The sequence below is a fragment of the Mus caroli genome, unplaced genomic scaffold, assembly GCF_978045245.1.
Source record: "Mus caroli unplaced genomic scaffold, Mus_caroli_1 scaffold_11, whole genome shotgun sequence".
NCBI classification, from domain to species: Eukaryota; Metazoa; Chordata; class Mammalia; order Rodentia; family Muridae; genus Mus; species Mus caroli.
This window is the reverse complement of record NW_028227266.1, coordinates 106,460,135-106,480,379: the sequence shown is the minus strand read 5'-3', so window position 1 is coordinate 106,480,379 and position 20,245 is coordinate 106,460,135. Positions and strand designations below refer to the sequence as shown.

The following is a 20,245-nucleotide window of genomic DNA, read 5'->3' as shown; positions in this document are numbered from 1 at the left end:
TATGTGCCCTCCAGCCATCCTGTCTGTCCTACAACCTCAAAGTGTCCCCGAGGGCCCTCATGATCTTTTGCTCTGGCTCTGACAGGTCTCGCCTGGCCAGGCCACTGACCAGAGATTAGACAAGTGGATGGTTACGGCCACTGACGTCAAGCCTGGCTGGGTGACCACTGGGAGTCTGAGCCCTCCCATGGGCAGCAGCATGGTCCATGTGACCTGGGTTCATTAAACTGCTTCAGTGGCCAGAGAAGCTAGGGGCCAGATCTCAGGGGAGAGAGGGCAGACATGCCAGACCTGCAGAAGCAGGGAAGGCAGGGAAGCTACCAGCTCTAGGGGCCCCAGTTGGGCAAGACTAGCTAAGAGGAATTGCCTATGAGTTACCTCCATTCTTTTGCATTCTGTAGTGTGACATTCAACTCTGCTTGTGTCCAAAGAGCAGCTTCCTGGGCACTGAACAATGAAAGAGTGTAGACTTGGGTCTTCTGCTCTGGAGTGTGAAACAAGATTTCCCTCTTCTGTGAACCCTTTAAGTCTCCAACTTGTTTCCTTAACAAGTATCTCTTCTTGTTACATAGTATACATAGTGCAGAATCTATTAGTGTATACCTGGGCTTTCTCTGGAGAGTTCTTTCTCATCCAGCCTGGACATGTCACTCCCATCCCCTGAACTGAGTCTGCTCCTCCACTGGGATTTCATTCATTGGTGCACTGATTCTGATAGACATCTACATGTCCCACGAAAAGCACATGAAAATGCTGAGGCTGGGGCTGGTGAGATGGCTCAGTGGGTAAGAGCACCCGACTGCTCTTCCGAAGGTCCGGAGTTCAAATCCCAGCAACCACATGGTGGCTCACAACCATCCGTAACGAGATCTGACTCCCTCTTCTGGAGTGTCTGAAGACAGCTACAGTGTACTTACATATAATCAATAAATAAAATAAAAATCTTAAAAAAAATGTGGTATCCCAGTACAAATTATTAAAAAAAAAAAAGAAAAGAAAATGCTGAGGCTGGGACTGAGTGTGTTGGGAACATTGATTGGACAACCATAGCAAGACCTAGAATAGCCGGCCGCTTCTTTGGCGAGTTGGGCACCTTGGAATGCTAAAGGACAAACCAGGGGTTGCCAAGGACTTAGGACTGTGAGGCTCTCGGGCTGGTGAAGCAAGGGAAGAGAGGCACAGAAGCATGACATTTGGCCTGTTCTAAAAAAATGGTAGGTTCGTGTGTGGTCAGCCAGGCTGCATCAGGTGTGTGTGTGTGTGTGTGTGTGTGTGTGTGTGTGTGTGTGTGTCTAAAGGAGGATTCGCAGATGCCCATGGAATTCGTGGATCCAAGAAGGACTAGGTTAGAGGTGATGGGGCATCAATGCCATAGAGGGTCTGGAGGAACTGTGTAGAATGGGGTATGAGAAAAGCCTGCCCTATTGGAGGCTGGATAGGTAAAGGCTAAGGAAGAGGGAAGGGAATAGCACCAATGTGACCTTGGAAGGAGAATTGACTCTAAGCTCTATCCCACATGTCCGGCAATCTTTTAGGCCTGTGTCTGAAATGTGGAAATCAGGGAATAGAGGCAAGGGCTGGCCTAATGCCACAGATAATAAAGCTTTCTTTCTCCTAAAAAAGGTACCTCACCATGGCGTTTACAAGGACCTCTAGAAGAAGGTGCCTGGCCTCTCTTGGCGTCCTATCCAGGCTGTGCAGCTGATGAAGGCTGGGCTGGGAGATTCTGCAGGTGGCGTAGCAAGGAAGGCCTCAGAGCTCTGTTTACCCTGGCAGGGCTCCAGGCTTAGCAACAACAAACAGTCACCCTTCCCCCAGCTTCAATGTGATTGGCCTTACCCAGGGACCCCTCATCACTAAGTTTCCAGGCCTCCCTCAGAAGCCCAGCACAGCCAGTCTCGGCCTGTTCCGTTTGGACTGAGGACTCCAATGTCCATATGCTGAGTGACCTTGAGCCTAGTTAGGACCCTCAGGAACTGCCCGTGGGTGCCACTACCCCTTGACAAATAGCTCCTGTGAGTATCCAAGGTGATTCTGTCTCAGCCATTTTGTTCTCCCTGCTCCCCTCTGGGCTGGGATTGCAGTCATGTGCCACTCTACCTGTTTCTCATGCTGTTTTAGAGGTTGGGAGTCTAATGGCCCTTCACAATGTGGTAAGTAAGCTCTGGTCTGGCAATTACGTCAGCCTTGGTTAAGGATGCAAATCTTTCCTTCCTGTCATCTAGCTACCGGAAAGGTAGGCTTCGATGGCCTGTGTTCCTGGAGTTGTCATCACCCCAGGGCCTGTTTCCTTAGGCCCTCAGCTCCCTGGCCCTCTTAGGCAGCATCTGGTCTCAGTTCATGGCTTTCTCTTTACCCCACCCCCCCACCCCCTTCTCTCAGGCCAAAGGGCAAGACAACCATTTCTTTCTGATACAGAGGGAAACTGAGGCACGCTTGGGCTTGGCTGTGCTAGTGTTATGAGTCACCAGGAAGGGAATCCAGGGCTTCGGAATTTGAGGAGTCCCGACTCCCAGCCTCAGGCAGGGAAGGATGAGACCTGGCCTCTGAAGGCATGTTTCACAGCGTCAGGAAGTAGATATGACATCAGGAGGTAGATATGACAAGAGAAGTCCAGCTTGGAGAGGAACAGCAGAGGCCATGGAATTAATCGGATCAGAGCCAGTGGCTGAGAGAGAGGCACAGCTGTTGTCCCGGCCCCTTTAGCCTGAAAGGTCAACGCCTCCCCTAGCTCCCTACCCTCTGCCACCTGCCTCTGAGCACCAGAGCCGTAGGTGGGAATCAGGTAGAGGTGGCATTGACTGCCAGCCAAGAATGAGCCATCCCTAAAGTCTCTTTCTCACAAGTGCTGCCCCCGTTTCTGATGGGCAGGCTGTCAGCAGTCACTCACTCTTAGAGTAGAGAGCATAGCAGTGCAAGGCTTGAAAAGACACAGTGAGATCTCCCCTTGTTTTCGCTGTCCCAGACATTATTTGCTTCAGACTCTGGGGTACTATCTCAAGGGAAGAAAAAAACTGATTGAGATAGCCTCTCCATCCACCCCTGCTAAGCAAAGGCAGTCGACCCAGGCAAGGTAGAAAAGGCGTAAGTCTGAAAGCCGTCCGTTCCAAGTCCCTCACTGAAGTTAAGCCTTGCGGTATTCCTATTTCTTCTGGTTGAAGATCTCTTCGGGGATTTAGAGAAATGTAGGCAGAATGTTTCAGGGGTTCAGGGCAGTCACTGTCCTCACAAAGATCTCTGCTTTGACCTGAACCATCGCCCCGATCCTTCAAGGCTCTAGCGACCCCTCCCCAATCAGGATCTCCCACCTATAGGTTCCGAGGGCACCAAGGGCACCGACTGCCCCTTTGAGACAAGTCGGCCAGGCCCCCGCTCCTCCCCGGACCAGCCCCTCCTCCCTCGGGCAGCCTGGGATTGGCGGGCCGGGGGCGGGCCGGGGGCGGGGCCGGACACCCTTCATCCCCTGCTGCTGCAGTTGCTGCTGCAGCCCTGCGCTCAGCCTGGAGCAGAGCGGATCTCACCCTCTGGAACGGAGTGTGCTGAACGTGCCCACCACGAGGCCAGGTACGGCTGGGGGATATAGAGCCACCAGCACAGGGGCGCTGGGCAGAAGGAGCCCACAATACCTCCCCCAGTGCATAGTGGGCTCTGGGCAGCTCTCCTTGTACCCAGAGACCCGGGCAGGCGTCTCAGCTTTCCGAGAGTCAGAATCTTGCGAGCTCCAGAGCACAGGTTTGTGAGCTTGCCGGTAGGCACCAGCTACAAGCTTGCGCCAGGGTGCGGGGAGGGCCACCTCGTCGATTCCGCTTCTTGGTAGAGCCAAGCAGGACAGAAGGGGACAGCAGCCCGGGGTTAGATCCACAGAACACCTAGTTTGAAGCTCAGGAAACAGTGGACTGACTTCCTGAGTCAGGACCCGCGGGCACCAGCTAAAGAATGGCCGGGAGTAGACCCTGGAGCGCTGCCCCGACGGGCGCCTGAGAGGCAGATCCGCCGGCTGGCACGCTGGCGATCCGGGTATATTTATCCCGCTCTCTGGGCAGTTTGAGGGCAGATCGGGCCGGGACGCCTGAGGGGCCGCGGGGTACATGCTGGCCCCAGAACCAGTGCCATTTGCAGTGGGGCCAGCGGGCACTAACTGCTCTGGGTTTATGTGGCTCTTAGGCTTGAGGGCGGGGTGCAATGGGCGCTCCTGTCCACCTGTGGACCTGGCTGGCCGAGGTGTGAGAACTAGCCAGGGCCCAGGACAGTTTTCATGAACCTGCCCCTGCTGGACTGGCCCCTACCATTGGCTACAGTGAATGCGTGCCGTTTGTTTACACTAGAGAAGGGGGCCAAGGATGGAGCACGTGAGAACTGCTCCCCAAGCGCAGCTCCCCCTCGCCACGTGACCTGAGACCTGAATCCAGGTTTTCCTTCTCCTGTGTGCGGAGGGAGGGGGCTCTTGCACCCTGAGGAGTAACCACGGAGGACGTCTCCATGGCACTTTAGCCCACCAGTCCTGTTCTTCCCCCTTTGCTTTCTCCGCGTCCCGCCATTATATTGTCCCCTAAAAGAGACCTCTGGCACACAATCTGGAGTAGGGGCTTATTTTCCAGAAAAGAAGTCAGTCCCTTGGATCATTCGTTGTGTGATAGGGTGTTAGAAAGCTAGATAAATCCAAGGATAGTTCTATTTGGAAATAGGGAACATCTGCACAGCTGTGGAAACCTCCCCTAAGAAGCCCCATGATGGGAGGGATCAGGAGTGCATGAGGCCATGCCCAGCACTTTGGAGAGGCTGGGATGGCAGAACCAGGAATGCAAGCTCTGATTTCTTGGGTTTGAGCATGAGACTGTGTCTCTAGGAAAGATGAGAACGGTGTGCCTCAGAGCTTCCTTCAGCCTGGGTCTGGGGATCCCATCTCTTCACTGCCTCTCAAATCATCCTTCTGAGTGTGATCTTATCCCAGGCTTGCTGTATCCCACAGTCCAAGGCTCCAGAAAACCAGGCCCAAAGACTTGCTTATCCCTGTACTTGTGTCAGGGGCCATGGCCTCCCTACCCCCACAAATGGAGAAACAGGCCCAACGAAGGCAGGTAGATCATGAACTCCAGGCTGAACCAGGAAAAGATCGGAAGCTGAATGAAGCACACCCTGGGAGTCTGCGCTGGGTGTGAGTGGAAGCAGAAAGACTGAGGGCAAAGCATGTTTGCAAGGCAGTGCCTGCAAGAGACTAAATGCCGTTTAGGCATTTGTGTGCCCAGCAAGCTGAAATGTGATGTTTGTGCTGTCATCGTCGTAGGAAGGGGCCCCGTGGGAAGAGTTCTATTGTAGACATCACCAGGGACTGGGTCCCACAGAGTAGGTAAGTTAGACTGAGAACTTTGAATGCATTCCATTCATTCAGTATGATTATTGAGTACCTACTGTGTGTCTTGCACACAGTGTGACTGGTGAAAGCATACTGAAGAGGTGGGCCTTTGACTTTGGATGGGAACACAGACACAGGAGGCTAGGGTGGGAGCTCTAGAGGACCAGGCAGCACTTCTGGGGGCCAACGGGAAGGACCAGCTGCTGGGGCAGGAGGGGCTTTCCTGCCAGTGGCCCAGGGTTGCTTGGCTTTGAATTTCCGCTCTGCGGGCCACGTCCTGTACACAGCCCCTCAGCCAGCACGTCTGCACCTGTGTGTGACCACTGACAATAGGAGTCGCTCCAGCTGACCATCGCCTCTGCTTGCCTTTTCCTCTGTTCAGGTAAATAAGTCTCAGGCACCAGCCTTGAGGTCTCTGAACTTCCTAGCAGAGCCTGGCCTTGGCTCCACTGGATGTGCCATGGCATCGGGCTGGTGGGATAGGACTTGAATTTATGGAGACCTGATGCAGTGGTGGCCTTATGGAGTCCTCCCTGGGTTCTGCCTAGGGTCTCCATGGTACATACGGAGCCTGACACACACCTGCCTCATACCCTATGCATGGCCATTTTGGCTCCTTCTCCCTCCTTGCTCCTTCTAGGACTCTCTGTCTTTGTTGGGGCGGAGGTTATTTGATTGTTTGTTTTGGTTTTGTGGGATTTTTTTTTTTTTTTTTGGTTATTTCACGGCAGGGTTTCTCTGTATCCTGTCTGTCCTGGAACTTGTTTGGCAGACCAGGCTGGCCTTGAGCTCACAGAAATCCATCTGCTTTTGTCTCCCAAGTGCCGGGATTAAAGGTGTGTGCCACCACTGGCCCAGCTCTGTTTTTGTGTTTCTTCTTTCTTTTTTTTTTTTCTTTTCTTTTTAAGATTTATTTATTTATTGTATGTAAGTACACTGTAGGTGTCTTCAGAAGAGGGCATCAGATCTCATTACAGATGGTTGTGAGCCACCATGTGGTTGCTGGGATTTGAACTCAGGACCTTCGGAATAGCAGTCAGTGTTCCTAACTGCTGAGCCATCTCTCCAGTCCCTTTTTTTTTGGGGGGGGGGTTTCGAGACAGGGTTTCTCTTTATAGCTCTGGCTGTCCTGGAGCTCACTTTGTAGACCAGGCTGGCCTCGAACTCAGAAATCCGCCTGCCTCTGCCTCCCGAGTGCTGGGATTAAAGGCATGCGCCACCACGCCCGGCTTCCAGTCCCGTTTTTGTGGGTGTTTTTAAGACAGAGTTTTACTATGTAGCTTTGGCTGCTCTGGAACTTGCTATATAGATCCGGCTGGCCTCTAACTCATAGCTATGCCCCTGTCTCTGCCTCCTAAGTGCTGGGGTTTAAGGTTTGCACCACCATCCCTATAGGGCTCTGTCTCTTGCTGGCTATTTCTTGGCACCATCTTTCTGCAGCCTCTGGAGGGTCCTCTTTGTTTCTTACCTCTCTCATTGTCTCTTTCTCCTTGCCTGAATAGCAAACCATCCACTTATATATGATTTATGGTTCTTTCTGTTTTCTTCTGTCTGTCACCCTGTATATCCACCCATGTTTCTCTAGCTCTCTGGGCCCCTGGCTGGCTGGCTGGTTGTCTGTCTAGATCAGTATGCATGGGCGCATATGTGAAATGTGTGTTTTCTTTTGCATTCTCTCCCTTCAGATCTTTCCTCTCGCCCTCTCAATCCTCCTGACCTTGGATGTCTCCCCTCCTCCAAGCTGACCTTGCTTTAGCCCCCCATCAGGGTCTACAATGAGTCCCAAACTGCCTCAGGCTTGTGTTCCAGTTTTCCTTGAGGCCAGAAGTCCGGCTGTCCAAATATTTGGCCACCTCCAGGGGATTCCGGGTCGGCCCAGAGGAAGATGGGCTGGCTGGCGCAGGGTCTCCCCTGCCTCTTGGGGGCCACAGTCACGTGATGTTCTGTCCTTTGCCTCAGCAGGACTTCTGGCTACACATCTCTCTGAACAAGCTGGCAATGGAGTCGGGGGAGGGGGCTGCTGCTGGCTCCGGACAGCTTGCATTGAGAGGTTCAGGCTACACTCTCCCTTAGGGACTGAGCAGGGGGTTCAGGTCGCAGTGGGAGATGAGGCCAAGGTGACTTGTAAGCATCTGCCTTGTCTAGGAAGTGTACCCTGTCACAGGAAAGTCTACCTTCCGGCTCCAGCTGGGTTTCTTAGATCCTCCTAGATGCTTCCGGATAGCCAGAACACAGACACAGGCTACACAGATCCCAGGGCCAGGGAGCCGAGGCTGAGGCATGGAGTCGCTGAGGCATCATTGTTCCAGGTCTGCACCTTTCCCTGGCTTCGCCTGCTCTTACACACTCACCTCTTCATGCCAGCTGTGCCGATCACACACTGGCCACATCTCGTCCTCCTGTTCCGTTGTCTTTTAGTGATGAGACAGTGGTTAGGTACAGCCTGGGGTCTTCTGTCACCAAAGTGACCTGGGGGGGGGACGAGATGTGACTGGGTGCTCTACCAACCTCCTACTTGCCCTGAACCTCAATCTCTTACAGCGGCGGCTCCCAGCAGTCCCTGTGGCTGTGTGTTAGGGACCTACCGTTCAAACATGTTAACCATATACTGATCCCTCGGCAATGCACGCTTACTCCCAAGATGGAGTCCCCTCTTTAAACCCGGAGAAGCAGGAATCTAGAGATACCCTGACATAATGGCTAAACCAGGGATAGGAGCTTTCCCTACTTTGGAGCCTCCCAGTAAGGAGCTCTGTGACTCTTCATTCCAAACAGCCTGCTTCATATCAGGTCTTCCTTGGGCTAAGTTCAAGGCTGCCCAGGCCCAGGAAGGCAGAGCTGCAGAAGTGAATTTTATATGACGTACACACCCCGTTAGAACATATGGTTACAGGACTGGGAGAAGTACAGTCCACCCTGTCGCTGGCCCACACTCGCAAGCCCACTTAGGTCCCTGAGAACTGAGGGGAAGAACAGAGCCTAGGGACTCCGATAGGAGAGGAAGCTGTGGTGCCCATGGTGGCTGATGCAAGCAGCCAGCCCATCCTGGCCTGGATTCCTGGGCCTAGAAGTCTTTAATTAGCCAAAGTCAACACCTGCCGAGGTGTGCCTGATAAATTCTCACTCTGTGATGCTTGCGTGGGCAGGCGTTACTTGATGCACCGTCCTCCTGATGCCCCTCCCTCCCATCTCCTGGCAGAGCAAACAAGCCTCAGAGTGGTATGCTGGGCCAGGCCATCAGCTCACTGCTCACACTACCCACAACTGACGCCATCCTCACGAACGTCCAAGGGCTCGGGGACCTCTCTATCCTAAGGCTTGGCCGTTCTTTGGACCCCCCAGGCCTGCTCTTGGAGGTGAAGCCTCATGAGAGCTCCCTCATTCTGTCATAAGCTTTGATCTAGCCTCCCAGAACCCCTAGACTTCAGGGGGCGATGAGGTCCTGGTTGAGGGTGGTCTGAGTAGTGAGGCTGGTCTGAGCTGGGGGCTCGTCTGGGCTCTCACCACCATTGGAGACAGCAGGCCCAAGGTAGGAGCTGTAAGAGATGGGCTGGCAGCCCTAGGAAGTATCTGAGATCTCCCTCATAGGATAAAAGCCAATCTCCATTCTGGGGCTGTGGTCCTGAGACCCGCCCACACTGAGGTTACCAACCTTGACTTAGCCTTTACGGCTCTGGAAGGTTTGTCTACACTCAGACTCTTCCTTCTCCCCTCACCCCTGTTGATACCACACCTCAGAGCCTACGCCCGCCCGTGCTGCACTCTCTGCCTCTCTTCCTTACTTCACACGTTGGAGCTTCTGTTGGAAGTTTAGACCTGACTACACTGCCTCTTCCAGGAAGCCTTTCTTTCTTTCGTTTGTTTGTTTGTTTGTTTGTTTGTTTGTTTGTTTGTTTTTCCAGACAGGGTTTCTCTGTGTAGCCTGGCTGTCCTGGAACTCACTCTGTAGACCAGGCTGGCCTCAAACTCAGAAATCCACCTGCCTCTGCCTCCCAAGTGCTGGGATTAAAGGCGTGCGCCGCCGCTGCCACCACCACCATCACTACCACCACCTTCACCACCACCGCCTGGCTAGGAAACCTTTCTTGATACCTCTCTCCCCTAACCACCTTTTTTTTTTTTTTTTTTTTTTTTTTTTGCAGGGGAGTTTTAGGGCTGGAACCTGGGGTCTTTTGCATGCCAGGGAAAGACTCTACCAGTTAGCTATATACCTAACTTTCCTCTCCTTTTTAAAGTCCCAAGAGATTGTCTCACATCCAGTCCCAGCAGGAGATATAAAGGATTGATGGTTGGGGGCAGGGGTAATGGAACATGGAAGGACATTACTTCAACCAGATTGGAGGTCATTTGAGGACAAATATTCTGCATCTTTCCTGGGATCTCAGGGCAGCCTGAGACCCAGCAATGACTGGTTATGAATAATAGCCATCAGGCCTCAAAGGCTTTTAGCCCACATCCTGAAAGGGGACAGGGAACCTAGAGCCAGAACCTCAGGCACCTCCCATAGCCATTCCACAGACTTAGTCTCCCTGGAGGCAGTGCTAGGCTGCTCCGTATCCTGATGCCAGAATAGAATGAAGCCCTACACACACCGGCCCAGGCAAGCCCTTGGGGGCCTCTGTCTGTCATTATAGCAGAAACAGTTGCTTGGCCTAGACCGCTGACTCAGCACACTCCCAGGGCTTGTTCCAGCTTGCTCAGGGTGGGGACCGAGCAAGGGCAACCTGCTGAGTGCCAGGGGGCTTTGGAGACCTGGCAGTGGCACCTTACATCTAGGTGAGATCCTGGCAAGGCTCAGCAGAAGGGCAACATGAGGACAACCTAGGAATGACAGTTGATCTACAGGAGAGAGGACAGCTTAGGGATGATCGATGATCTATGGGAAGAGAGTCCTAGAGTCCACATGGTCAGGGTCCTAGGTAGGTAGGCTACGATAATAAAGGGCTCAAAACTGGCAACTAGAGAAACAGCGGTAGGTAATGGTATCAGGTGTGGAATTCCCAGGGATAAGGTATTTGAGATCTGAGCTTTGGGCTGGGGTGGGTGAGGGTGCTCCGGTGGGTATAGGGAGACAGATATCTATATGGTGTGGGGCCTAAGGCCTGAGCCTGGCTCCCTGTAGAATCAAGGATCAATCCCAGGTGTTTGTTCGAGCTCCTTGGAGTGTCCCGCTTCAAAGAAGGTCTGAGACCATTGTGGGCTAGAGTAGGGCGAATGGATTCAGAGCTGCATTTGGGATACCCCGCTTGCCTCAGGCCCAGGCTCTGGCTATCCTGCCTGGCAGAGACAGCCTTTTCTGATCTCCACTCTGGCTCAGAGCCCCTCCTGGCCACTTTAGCCTTTAGGATGTCCTGACGGAGCCTGGGTTCAGTTTGCCCAGACATCTTCTGGGCACGTTAGGTATCCCCTGGCCCCAGGGATGGGAGAGGAGCCAGTGAGTTGTCTGGGCAGTGGTCACTGTGGAAGCTGGATCATCTGCAGTCCAGCCTGGCCAAGCCCAGAGAGAGAGGGGCACCCAGCAGTGATATGGGCTTCTCCTCAGCCGGCCAAGCCCTAAGCTCCTGGCCCAGGGAAATGAGAGCTCTGTTTAGAGGGTGTCTTGGATGGCAGGCTCTAAGGATCAGGGCTCCCTGGCAAGAGAGGAGATGCTAGAAGGAAGGCAGGGCTGTGAGGAGCATGAAGAGCAAGTGGCCCGCAGAACTGTGCGCCCTGGGACATCCATTTCCTGGAAGGGCCCCTGAGGGCCTTTCACGACAGCCAGGCTGGATGGACCCAGGTGTCCAGCCCCGGCACTGCTTCAGGCCTCCTGGCTCTGGAAGGGGCACCCTCTGCGCCTGCTGTCCACAGCGCCAGCTCTCAGCCCACAGAGGGCCCTTTGTTCTGACTGCCAACAGAGCCCGCCGGGCAGCTGGGAACGGGGCCCACACCCCTCACCCTCTCCCAAGGCCTCCAGCCGTCGGGCAGTGCCATTCTAGGTTGGCCAGGAGGCCCCTGGCACACAGGACCAGTTCAGGAAATGGTGTCCCAGGACTTCTGTGAGGAAGGAGATTTAATTCAAGGTGCACACGCGGAGTGGGGTCAGAACCTAGGGCTTAGCATTCAGGACTTCTGGTGCTATTCAGCTATGGACTCGGGTCACCCAAATGACCCTCACTTCACAGGTAGAGAAATTGAGGTCCCAGCAGCTTGGACTGTTCTCTGCAGGAGAGTTATTGTCCTGTCCCATCCTGATCCCAAGGAAGTGCCAAGTTCCAGTGAGCTTTCATGGGCCTGTCTGTCCCAAGTGACCCTCTCAGAGATGTATTATGGTCATTGACTCCATGTGGGAGACTAGACCATGACCCCAAGGATAACCAGAAAGACTGACTGATCCACAGATACCTGACTGTCGGTGTGAGAGCGGTGTTCTGGGGTGGTCTCTGAGCCATGGAGATACCCCGACAGACAGAGATGGTGGAGCTGGTGCCCAATGGCAAACACTTGGAGGGGCTTCTACCAGTGGGCGTGCCTACAACAGACACCCAGAGGTAAGCAGAAAAGGGAGCCAGTGGTGGCTGAGGGCAGCCTTGGGCAGAGGTCCAAGAGTCCCACGCGCTGGCCTCCTCTTACAGGGCTGAAGACACCCAACACTGTGGAGAGGGCAAGGGCTTCCTTCAGAAAAGTCCCAGCAAGGAGCCACACTTCACTGATGTGAGCTGGACAGCCTGAGGGAGTTGGGGGACTGTGGGGAAGTTGGACACGGTGATGAGGTTCTCTAGGGACACAATGGTAGGCCGGGAGGTTAACAAGGAAGATGACCACAGTGCACCCATCCCCCCCTTGTGCTGATTCCCCTCTTGTCTCCATCCTACTCTGGTGCCTGCAGTTTGAGGGGAAGACGTCATTTGGGATGTCAGTGTTCAATCTCAGCAACGCCATCATGGGCAGTGGAATTCTGGGGCTCGCCTACGCCATGGCCAATACGGGCATCATCCTTTTCCTGTGAGTGCCTCTGCAAACAGCCCTAAATAGCCGCCAACCATGACCTCCAAGGACCTTCCAGCTCACTATCCAGTGGGTGGGCACTTCTTTCTCAGCACCCAGTTCACCGCTGCAAAAACATCCACAGCCAGGCAAAAATACCTCAGTGTTCTTCAAACCCACAAGGCCAGCCTTACAGACCTGTGTCTGTTCTACTACGTTTACACTCGATGGCTGAATCCTTGTGGCCAGGCCTTGTGTGGCCACATGAGTCCTTGATTTGGTGGCTCTGCCCTGGAGCCTGCATGGAAAACATGTTTGTCCCAAAGACTCAAGAAGAGGAGGTGCTTAGAGGACAGGCTCAGGACACTCTTGACCCAGAGAGCCCCGACCCAGGTCAGATTGCACCCTGGGTCAAAAAGAGTAGCATTCATAATATCTCTGGAGTCTCCTGATTTGCACCCACTCCCTCTGGGTAGGGGGAGATCAGACATTGATATCACAGAGTCCTTCCTCCCAGCCTCCTTGAGCTCATCACTCCCTGCCAGCCAACCCCCAGTGGCCTCTTTCCCACCCTGTCCTCCAGGTTCCTGCTTACAGCGGTGGCCCTGTTGTCTAGCTATTCCATCCACCTGCTCCTCAAGTCTTCGGGGATTGTGGGTGAGCCGCTCGTGGGCTTGCAAAAGGGGGGGGGGCGAGGTGAAGAGGGCCAACCCCCACCCCCAGCTATCCTGACTTCCTGTGTTCACAGGCATCCGTGCCTACGAGCAGTTGGGCTACCGTGCCTTTGGGACCCCGGGGAAGCTAGCAGCAGCCCTGGCCATTACACTTCAGAACATCGGAGGTGAGCAAGTGGCTGGGGTGGCAGTATGCAGAATGGGCAGGTCTGATGGCTGGCTGGTTCAGCTCACCTCAGCAGTTATCCCCCTGCCTCCTCCCCAGCCATGTCCAGCTACCTATACATCATCAAGTCTGAATTGCCTCTTGTCATACAGACCTTCCTGAATCTGGAGAAGCCGGCCTCGTGAGCCTGGGAATGGGGTGGGGTGGGGTGGAAGTAATGGGTACCAGCTATTGTGATAGACAAGGCAGAAGTATGGCTGGTGGCAAGCACAGGGCTGCGAAGAAAGCCACATGCAGCTCCCACTTGTGTGCAGAGCATCCAGGGAAAACCCCGAGAGCCCGAAAGCTAGGGCCCATGTGACCCAGGACCCTGCATAGGAGCAGAAGGGCCTCAGGCTTAACTCTAAGCACCTGCTATTCCTGATCATGGGGTTCACCCCCACCCTAGCTGCCACTACCAAGAGATTAAGCCCAGGGCATATGTGGGGGTGCCTACTACTTAGCTAGCAGCGGCTGAGCACCAACCTCGCTGTGTATTTAGGGGAAGAGATCAGAAGCTTACTTACCCCTGCTGTGGACAACCCAGTGCCCACAAGCAAAGGGGCTGGTGATTGAGAACAGTGCTGAGAGGAAAGGACTGGGGGTGTGCACCTAGGCTCCCGGGGGACTTCTCCCTAGGAAAGGCCCTTGAATTTCCCCAAGAAGAATGAGTGGCCCTGCCCCATTTACCCTTATCTATGCCCCATGTTCATTTCCAGGAGGAAGGGGGGCTGGAATAATACAAGATGCAGGTGCCAAGAGAGACCACAGGGAGCACACATTATTTGCAAGTCCCTGAGACCCCTCCCCTCCAAGAAAAGCACAGATCCTCCCTGAGCCAGGTCCTCTCAGGAGGCTGGACTCAGACCTCTGAGACAACACTACCAGCAACTTCAGTCACAGGGGACCCGCACGAGCTGTATCCCAGGCCAGGTCACCCCACTTAGGAGTGTGACAACCAACGAGCCCATTTTAGATAAAGCACAGGGAGACTTGGAGTGATGGTTAAATATTCATCAGGGAACACAATGTGGTGTCACTAGTGTGCCACTGGGGAAGCCGGTGGCCCCACACCAGGCTGCGGGGCGTCCTCCTGACCACTGCTTATTCCTGTAGGGTGTGGTACATGGATGGCAACTACCTTGTGATCCTGGTTTCTGTCACCATCATTCTGCCCCTAGCACTGATGCGACAGCTCGGTGAGTCACCAGGGTCAGGCTGTAGGGGGGACGTTAAGGGACACAGGAGAGGCCCGAGTCTCACAGTCTCCTCCTTTGCAGGCTACCTGGGTTACTCCAGTGGCTTCTCTCTCAGCTGCATGGTGTTCTTCTTGATCGCAGTGAGCCACCCTCCTCCATGTTGGTCAGGAAAGAGCAGTGGCCCGAGGGAGTCCTGTGTCAGAGGGAGGGGGCAGGGTCTCCAGGGAAGCTGGAGTGAGGAGACAGCTCTTCTAATCTTGACTGTGGCTTCCAAGTCCCGTTGCCGGCAGCTCTGCCTGACTCTGACACTCACGCTTCTCCACTCCAGGTCATCTATAAGAAGTTCCAAGTTCCTTGCCCATTGGCACACAACCTGGCCAATGCCACCAGCAACTTCAGCCACGTGGTGGTAGCAGAGGAGAAGGCGCAGCTGCAGGGCGAGCCTGACGCTGCTGCTGAGGCCTTCTGTACCCCAAGCTACTTCACTCTCAACTCACAGGTTCCAACAGGCCAAGCTGGGCCAGGGGAGTGGGGAGGGGCTTGGTGGGGAGGGACTGCCTTGACAAAGTCTTTTGTGTCTCCAGACAGCATACACCATCCCCATCATGGCTTTCGCCTTCGTCTGCCACCCTGAGGTGCTGCCCATATATACAGAGCTCAAGGAGTAGGTGTCTGCGGCTGGGAGAGGGACGGCGGCTGCCTTGAGTTGGTCTGGAGAGAATAGATGTGGTCTCGGATGTCTGTCTGGAGGGAGATAAGCTGAGACTCAGGTCACCAGACCAAAGGTCTTCACGGTTGATAAGAGTGGGAGTTAGAGCCAAGAAGGAGACAGGGAGACCCCTCGGATATAAACAGGTATCACGGCATGGCTCAGCCTGCCGCGCCACCAAGTCCCGTCTCTTACTGTCCGCAGCCCCTCCAAGAGGAAGATGCAGCACATCTCCAACCTGTCCATTGCTGTCATGTATGTCATGTACTTCCTGGCCGCCCTCTTCGGCTACCTCACCTTCTACGGTATGGCTGGATCGGCGCGGGTGGGATCGGGAGCCAGGCTGGGAGGCAAGGGCTGGTCAGTGGCCACAGTGACTTTAGGCACTCACTAGATGTGCAATGCCTGACTGTGTCCTGCAGCTGTGGAGGTGAGTCTGAGTACCACTCCCCACAGTGTCAGGGTCCACCGCCCCCTGGCCTGCTGACCACCCTCCCTGCCTGCCACAGACGGGGTGGAGTCGGAGCTGCTGCACACCTACAGCAAGGTGGACCCGTTTGACGTGCTGATCTTGTGTGTGCGAGTGGCCGTGCTGATAGCGGTCACACTTACAGTTCCGATCGTTCTGTTCCCGGTGAGCCAGTGGGCAGGTGGCTGGGCAAGGCTAAAGGGAAGGGAGGGTTTAGTGGAGGCCACCAGACTGATGGTTCTTCCCCCTGCCCAGGTACGACGTGCTATCCAGCAGATGCTGTTTCAGAACCAGGAGTTCAGCTGGTTGCGGCACGTGCTCATTGCCACTGGCCTGCTTACGTGCATCAATCTGCTGGTTATCTTCGCCCCCAACATCTTGGGCATATTTGGGATCATTGGTGAGAGCCTGACCCGACTGGGCGAGCAGGGTAGAGCCATAGAGAGTTTCACTTCTACAGATCCTGGTAGACCCCTGGGTTCACACCCTACATTTATGAGGGCTATCCCCCGTGTACATGGTTTGGCCTCCTACCTGAATGCTTATCTTTACTACTGCAATCCATCTTGAAGGCTCAAAAACCCTGAGTTGGTCCTCTTTAATAGATGATAGTGTGGACGCCCAGGCCAAAGTCTCCACAAAGGATTTCACTGAGTTGGGCATGGTAGTATGTGCCTGTAATCTTAGCTTGAGAGGATGATACAGGAGAATCACTTGAACGCAAGCAGAGACAGCATAGCAACCATGGACAACCATGAAAGATCCCATAATGTCTTAGCCCATTTTACATATAGGGAGGCCCAAGGCCAGCGTGATTAAAGGAACACAAGAGCTACAGTTGATAAGTAGAGGGACCCAATTTAGCTACAAGACTATCGGACTCCAAGCTTGAGGCTCTGTCCACTGTCCCATCCCAGCTGAGGTTTTGAGCTGGAAAATTAGACAATTCTAAAAAGTCACCCCAAAAGTCATAGGACTGATTCCTTAACCCTACTCCTCAGTCTGCCTTACTGATCTGGGGGGCTGAGAATTGTGAGATTATCTTGAAAAGACTCGCTTCCGTGTGTTCAAACTCTGAGTCAAACTGAAATCCACAGACCGAAGTGCATGGTTCAAGGGATGGGAAAGTCTGTTGGGAAACTGTTAGTCAGCTCTTTGTCATTGTGACAGAATACCAGAGGCAATTAACTTATAAAGAAAAAATGTAGGGCTGATGACACGACTCAGTGAGTCTGCCACCAAGCCTCACAACTGGAGTTTGATCCCTGGAGCTCACATGGTGGAAGAAGAGAACTGACTCCTAAACAGCTGTCCTCGCCGGGCAGTGGTGGCACACGCCCTTAATCCCAGCACTTGGGAGGCAGAGGCAGGCAGATTTCTAAGTTTGAGGCCAGCCTGGTCTACAGAGTGAGTTCCAGGACAGCCAGGGCTACACAGAGAAACCCTGTCTCGAAAAACCAAACCAAACCAACCAACCAACCAACCAAACAAACAAACAAAAAAAAACAGCAGTTGTCCTCTAATGGTCACATGTGCACAATGACACACGTGCAGCCACACACACACACATATACAAAGCAATAAATATAAAAATTACCAAGTGTGAGAGAGAGAAAAGGTTCAGGGACTGAGGACTGAGGACATAGCTCAGTTAGTAGACTGTTTGTAGTAGACTGTTTGCCTGGCTATGCATGCCTGATGATCTGGGTTAGACTCCAGCACATGTAAACAAGCTATTGCAGTGATATTCCCAGCATTGAGGAGGTGGAGGCAGGAAGAACAGGGGTCCAAGGTCATTCTTGACTATACAGTTTGAGGCTGTCCTGGGATACAGGAGACAGCCTGTATCCCTTGGGACAGGACCTTGTCCCCAAACAAACAAAGAGGTTTATCTTGCCTCATACTTTCACAGGTGTCAGCCATAATTGATTGGTGCCAGTTGATTTGAGGCTATAGTGAGATAGCCCATCCTGACAGAAGTGCATGGCAGAACAAAACTGCTTACTCCATGGCCAAGAGCTAATAGGGAAAGAGGAGACAATGTCTTACAGTCAGTACCATTAAGGGGCTCATACCCATGCTTAAGGACCTCCCACAAGGCTCCACCTCCTAAAAGTCCACCCCCTTTCTTTCTTTCTTTTTTTCTTTCTTTCTTTCTTTTTTTTTTTTTTTTTTTTTTTTCGAGACAGGGTTTCTCTGTATAGCCCTGGCTGTCCTGGAACTCACTTTGTAGACCAGGCTGGCCTCGAACTCAGAAATCCACCTGCCTCTGCCTCCCAAGTGTTAGGATTAAAAGCACCACCACTGCCCCGCTAGTCCGCCCCCTTTCAAGTAGCACCAACTTCAGAACCTCCTAGAGACCCCACTCCCCACCTCCCCAAGCACCTGGGCCTCTGAGAACATTCAAGATCCAAATTATAGCAAGCTGTGTTAGGAAGCCAGTATTCTTGTATGTATGTATGTATGTATGTATGTATGTATGTATGTGAGTGCTCTGCTGCATGTACACCCAAATGTCACAAGAGGGCATCAGATCCCCTCATAGATGGCTGTGAGACACCATGCCCTTGCTGGGAATTGAACTTAGGACCTTTGGAAACTGCTGAGCCAGCTCACCAGCCCCAGGAACCCAGTTTTCTTAGGGGTTTATTCTGATATAAGTTTCTTTTCTTCATGGCTAGCTTCATTCTCATATATTTTCCTTACCCGCCAACACCATCAGCCTTGTACCTTGGTGGAGAGAGAACAAGAGAGGGAAAGGCTGGTGGGCTTCCCCGGAATGTAGTCTTTCCTCCAAAGGAGACTACTTGATCTCACTGATCCACTTCAGACCTTGGCCAGTAGGCAAGTGAGAGCAGCTGTTGCTAAGTTCTGTTCTCTGCAGGTGCCACATCTGCTCCGTGCCTCATCTTCATCTTCCCTGCCATCTTCTACTTCCGAATCATGCCCACTGACAAGGAGCCTGCAAGATCCACCCCTAAAATCCTGGTAGGAGGGGCCTTGGCGCCCGTGGGCTGGGGCAGTGCTAAGGGAATTCTCCCTAGCTCAGGCCTGACTCTCACTCCTGATCTTCCACAGGCCCTTTGTTTCGCTGCGGTTGGCTTCCTGCTGATGACCATGAGCCTGAGTTTCATCATCATTGACTGGGTCTCTGGGACCAGCCAGCATGGAGGAAACCATTAGGAGGACCTCCATTTTGTCCTGTCTATTCATCCTAGCACCCCCTGCCCTCTCTCTCTCCGGCCCCTGCTCCCAGCCAGGGGCTAAGTAAGGGGAGAGAGACGGGGAGAAAGACTCTGTAAATACTATGGCCTTTGGCTCCACCCATATCCTCTCCGTTGGAAGGTTTTTGTTGAAGAGCCAGGACCAAGGCCCATGGACCACCCCTGCTGGGCTCCAGAGCTGCAGGGGCTTCCTGCACTAGGAACAGGGTGGGGCTGTCGTCGCCTTAGATCCTATGAAACCCTCCATCCTCCTCCAGCAGCTGTGCACACTGAGGCCTAGCGGCCACCTCCTGAAATCACACGGGCTGTAGGGGCACACAGAGCCAGAAAACCCAGGCCTGAAGACATCCCCTAGTCCTGCTGAGAGGCCACAGTCTAAACCCAAGGGCCCGTCCCTGATCTCCAGCCCTGTTTCCAACACTTGGGCCCCAAATCTTGGATAATCTTGTCTTCTTTCCTCTCCTCCATAGGGGACCCTATCCCATCCCATATTTGGGGTCAGCGGGTTCTGCTGAGGATGGGGCTGGTATGCACCCCAAGGGTTCCCTGCTGTGGGCCTTCACAGTTCAGGGGAGGCTGGGACTCCCACACCTCACGCCTGGGCCATGACTTACATTCCACTGCTGGGAGAGGGGAGGCCAGGCCCAGAGTAGCCTGCCCTTGGGAGTCAAAGACCCTAGAAGCCAGGCTGGCACAGGGAGGGGGAGGCTTGCCTTTTATAAATATTATACACAAGACCGATTGTGTTCTATATTCTTGGTCTCCACAGTCCTCAGGTTTCTGGAAAATGGGGTAGGGATTAGTAACAATTGTGAAGAGGGGCACTGGGTTTCTCCTGTCTGCTTGCCTGCACCAGAGTGGGAACTGAGCAAGACCCTCCTCCCCCACCCCACCTCCTGCCTCTCAGACCAAGCGGTGGCGGTGGCGTGCTCAGACCCAGCTCTGGGCCTGGGCCAAGTTCAGCACAGACCTGCTTTCTCACGGGGTGAGGTGGGGAGGAATTAATGAGCGCCAGGAAGTGGGACAGAGAGAAGCCTGCGGAAGGAGGCAACGTGAGGCGCATCCCCAGCAGCTCCACACAGGGGCGGGGGGGGGGGGGGTCGTCTGAGCTGGGGGTAGCTGAGCTTTGCACAAGCCTCAGGCTAGGGCCCCTGCAGCCCACCAGCTCTTAGGCTACTTGTCAGCCCTCTGTCAGTGCCTTAAAGCTGGAGACAGAAATCTCGGGATCCTTTCCCTTGCAGGACTGATTTTTTATTAGTAATAAATACCTCTATGAATAAAGGTCGGTTAGTGCGTCTCACCGGAGTCGGGATAGTTCTGCACGGCTAAGGGAGAGTGAAGTCCGAGGCAAGGCAGGGACTCCAAGGAGGCAGGGCAGCCCCAGGTATCCGGGCCCAAGTGGGACTGGGAAGCTGCCCATTGCAACTCACAGGCCTGAATCAGCTACAG

General features: G+C 53.8%; 1 protein-coding gene across 2 annotated transcripts; it reads left to right on the top strand.

Moving 5' to 3' along the window:
• Positions 1-1,873: 1,873 nt before the first annotated feature.
• On the top strand, positions 1,874-19,533 carry Slc38a3 (solute carrier family 38 member 3). 2 transcript variants are annotated; one of them, XM_021172042.3, is made up of 16 exons: positions 1,874-2,015; positions 11,731-11,880; positions 11,965-12,043; positions 12,219-12,334; positions 12,900-12,973; positions 13,065-13,157; positions 13,256-13,337; positions 14,312-14,394; positions 14,476-14,534; positions 14,723-14,893; positions 14,979-15,058; positions 15,308-15,408; positions 15,613-15,737; positions 15,828-15,972; positions 18,457-18,560; positions 18,651-19,533. In XM_021172042.3, exons 2-16 carry the CDS (start codon positions 11,780-11,782, stop codon positions 18,753-18,755), a joined length of 1,518 nt encoding a protein of 505 aa, XP_021027701.1. In that variant the 5' UTR covers positions 1,874-2,015; positions 11,731-11,779; the 3' UTR covers positions 18,756-19,533. The 2 variants fall into 2 exon arrangements, with proteins under 2 accessions (XP_021027701.1, XP_021027699.1); XM_021172040.3 differs by lacking the exon at positions 1,874-2,015 and adding an exon at positions 3,439-3,564.
• The last annotated feature ends 712 nt before the right edge of the window (positions 19,534-20,245 follow it).

Bases quoted from the DNA above. Each gene is read 5' to 3' on its own strand.
- Slc38a3 (XM_021172042.3), top strand. From the start codon at position 11,780: ATGGAGATACCCCGACAGACAGAGATGGTGGAGCTGGTGCCCAATGGC. The intron at 12,044-12,218 runs GTGAGCTGGACA...TGGTGCCTGCAG, and splicing joins AGGAGCCACACTTCACTGAT to TTTGAGGGGAAGACGTCATT. The intron at 18,561-18,650 runs GTAGGAGGGGCC...GATCTTCCACAG, and splicing joins GATCCACCCCTAAAATCCTG to GCCCTTTGTTTCGCTGCGGT.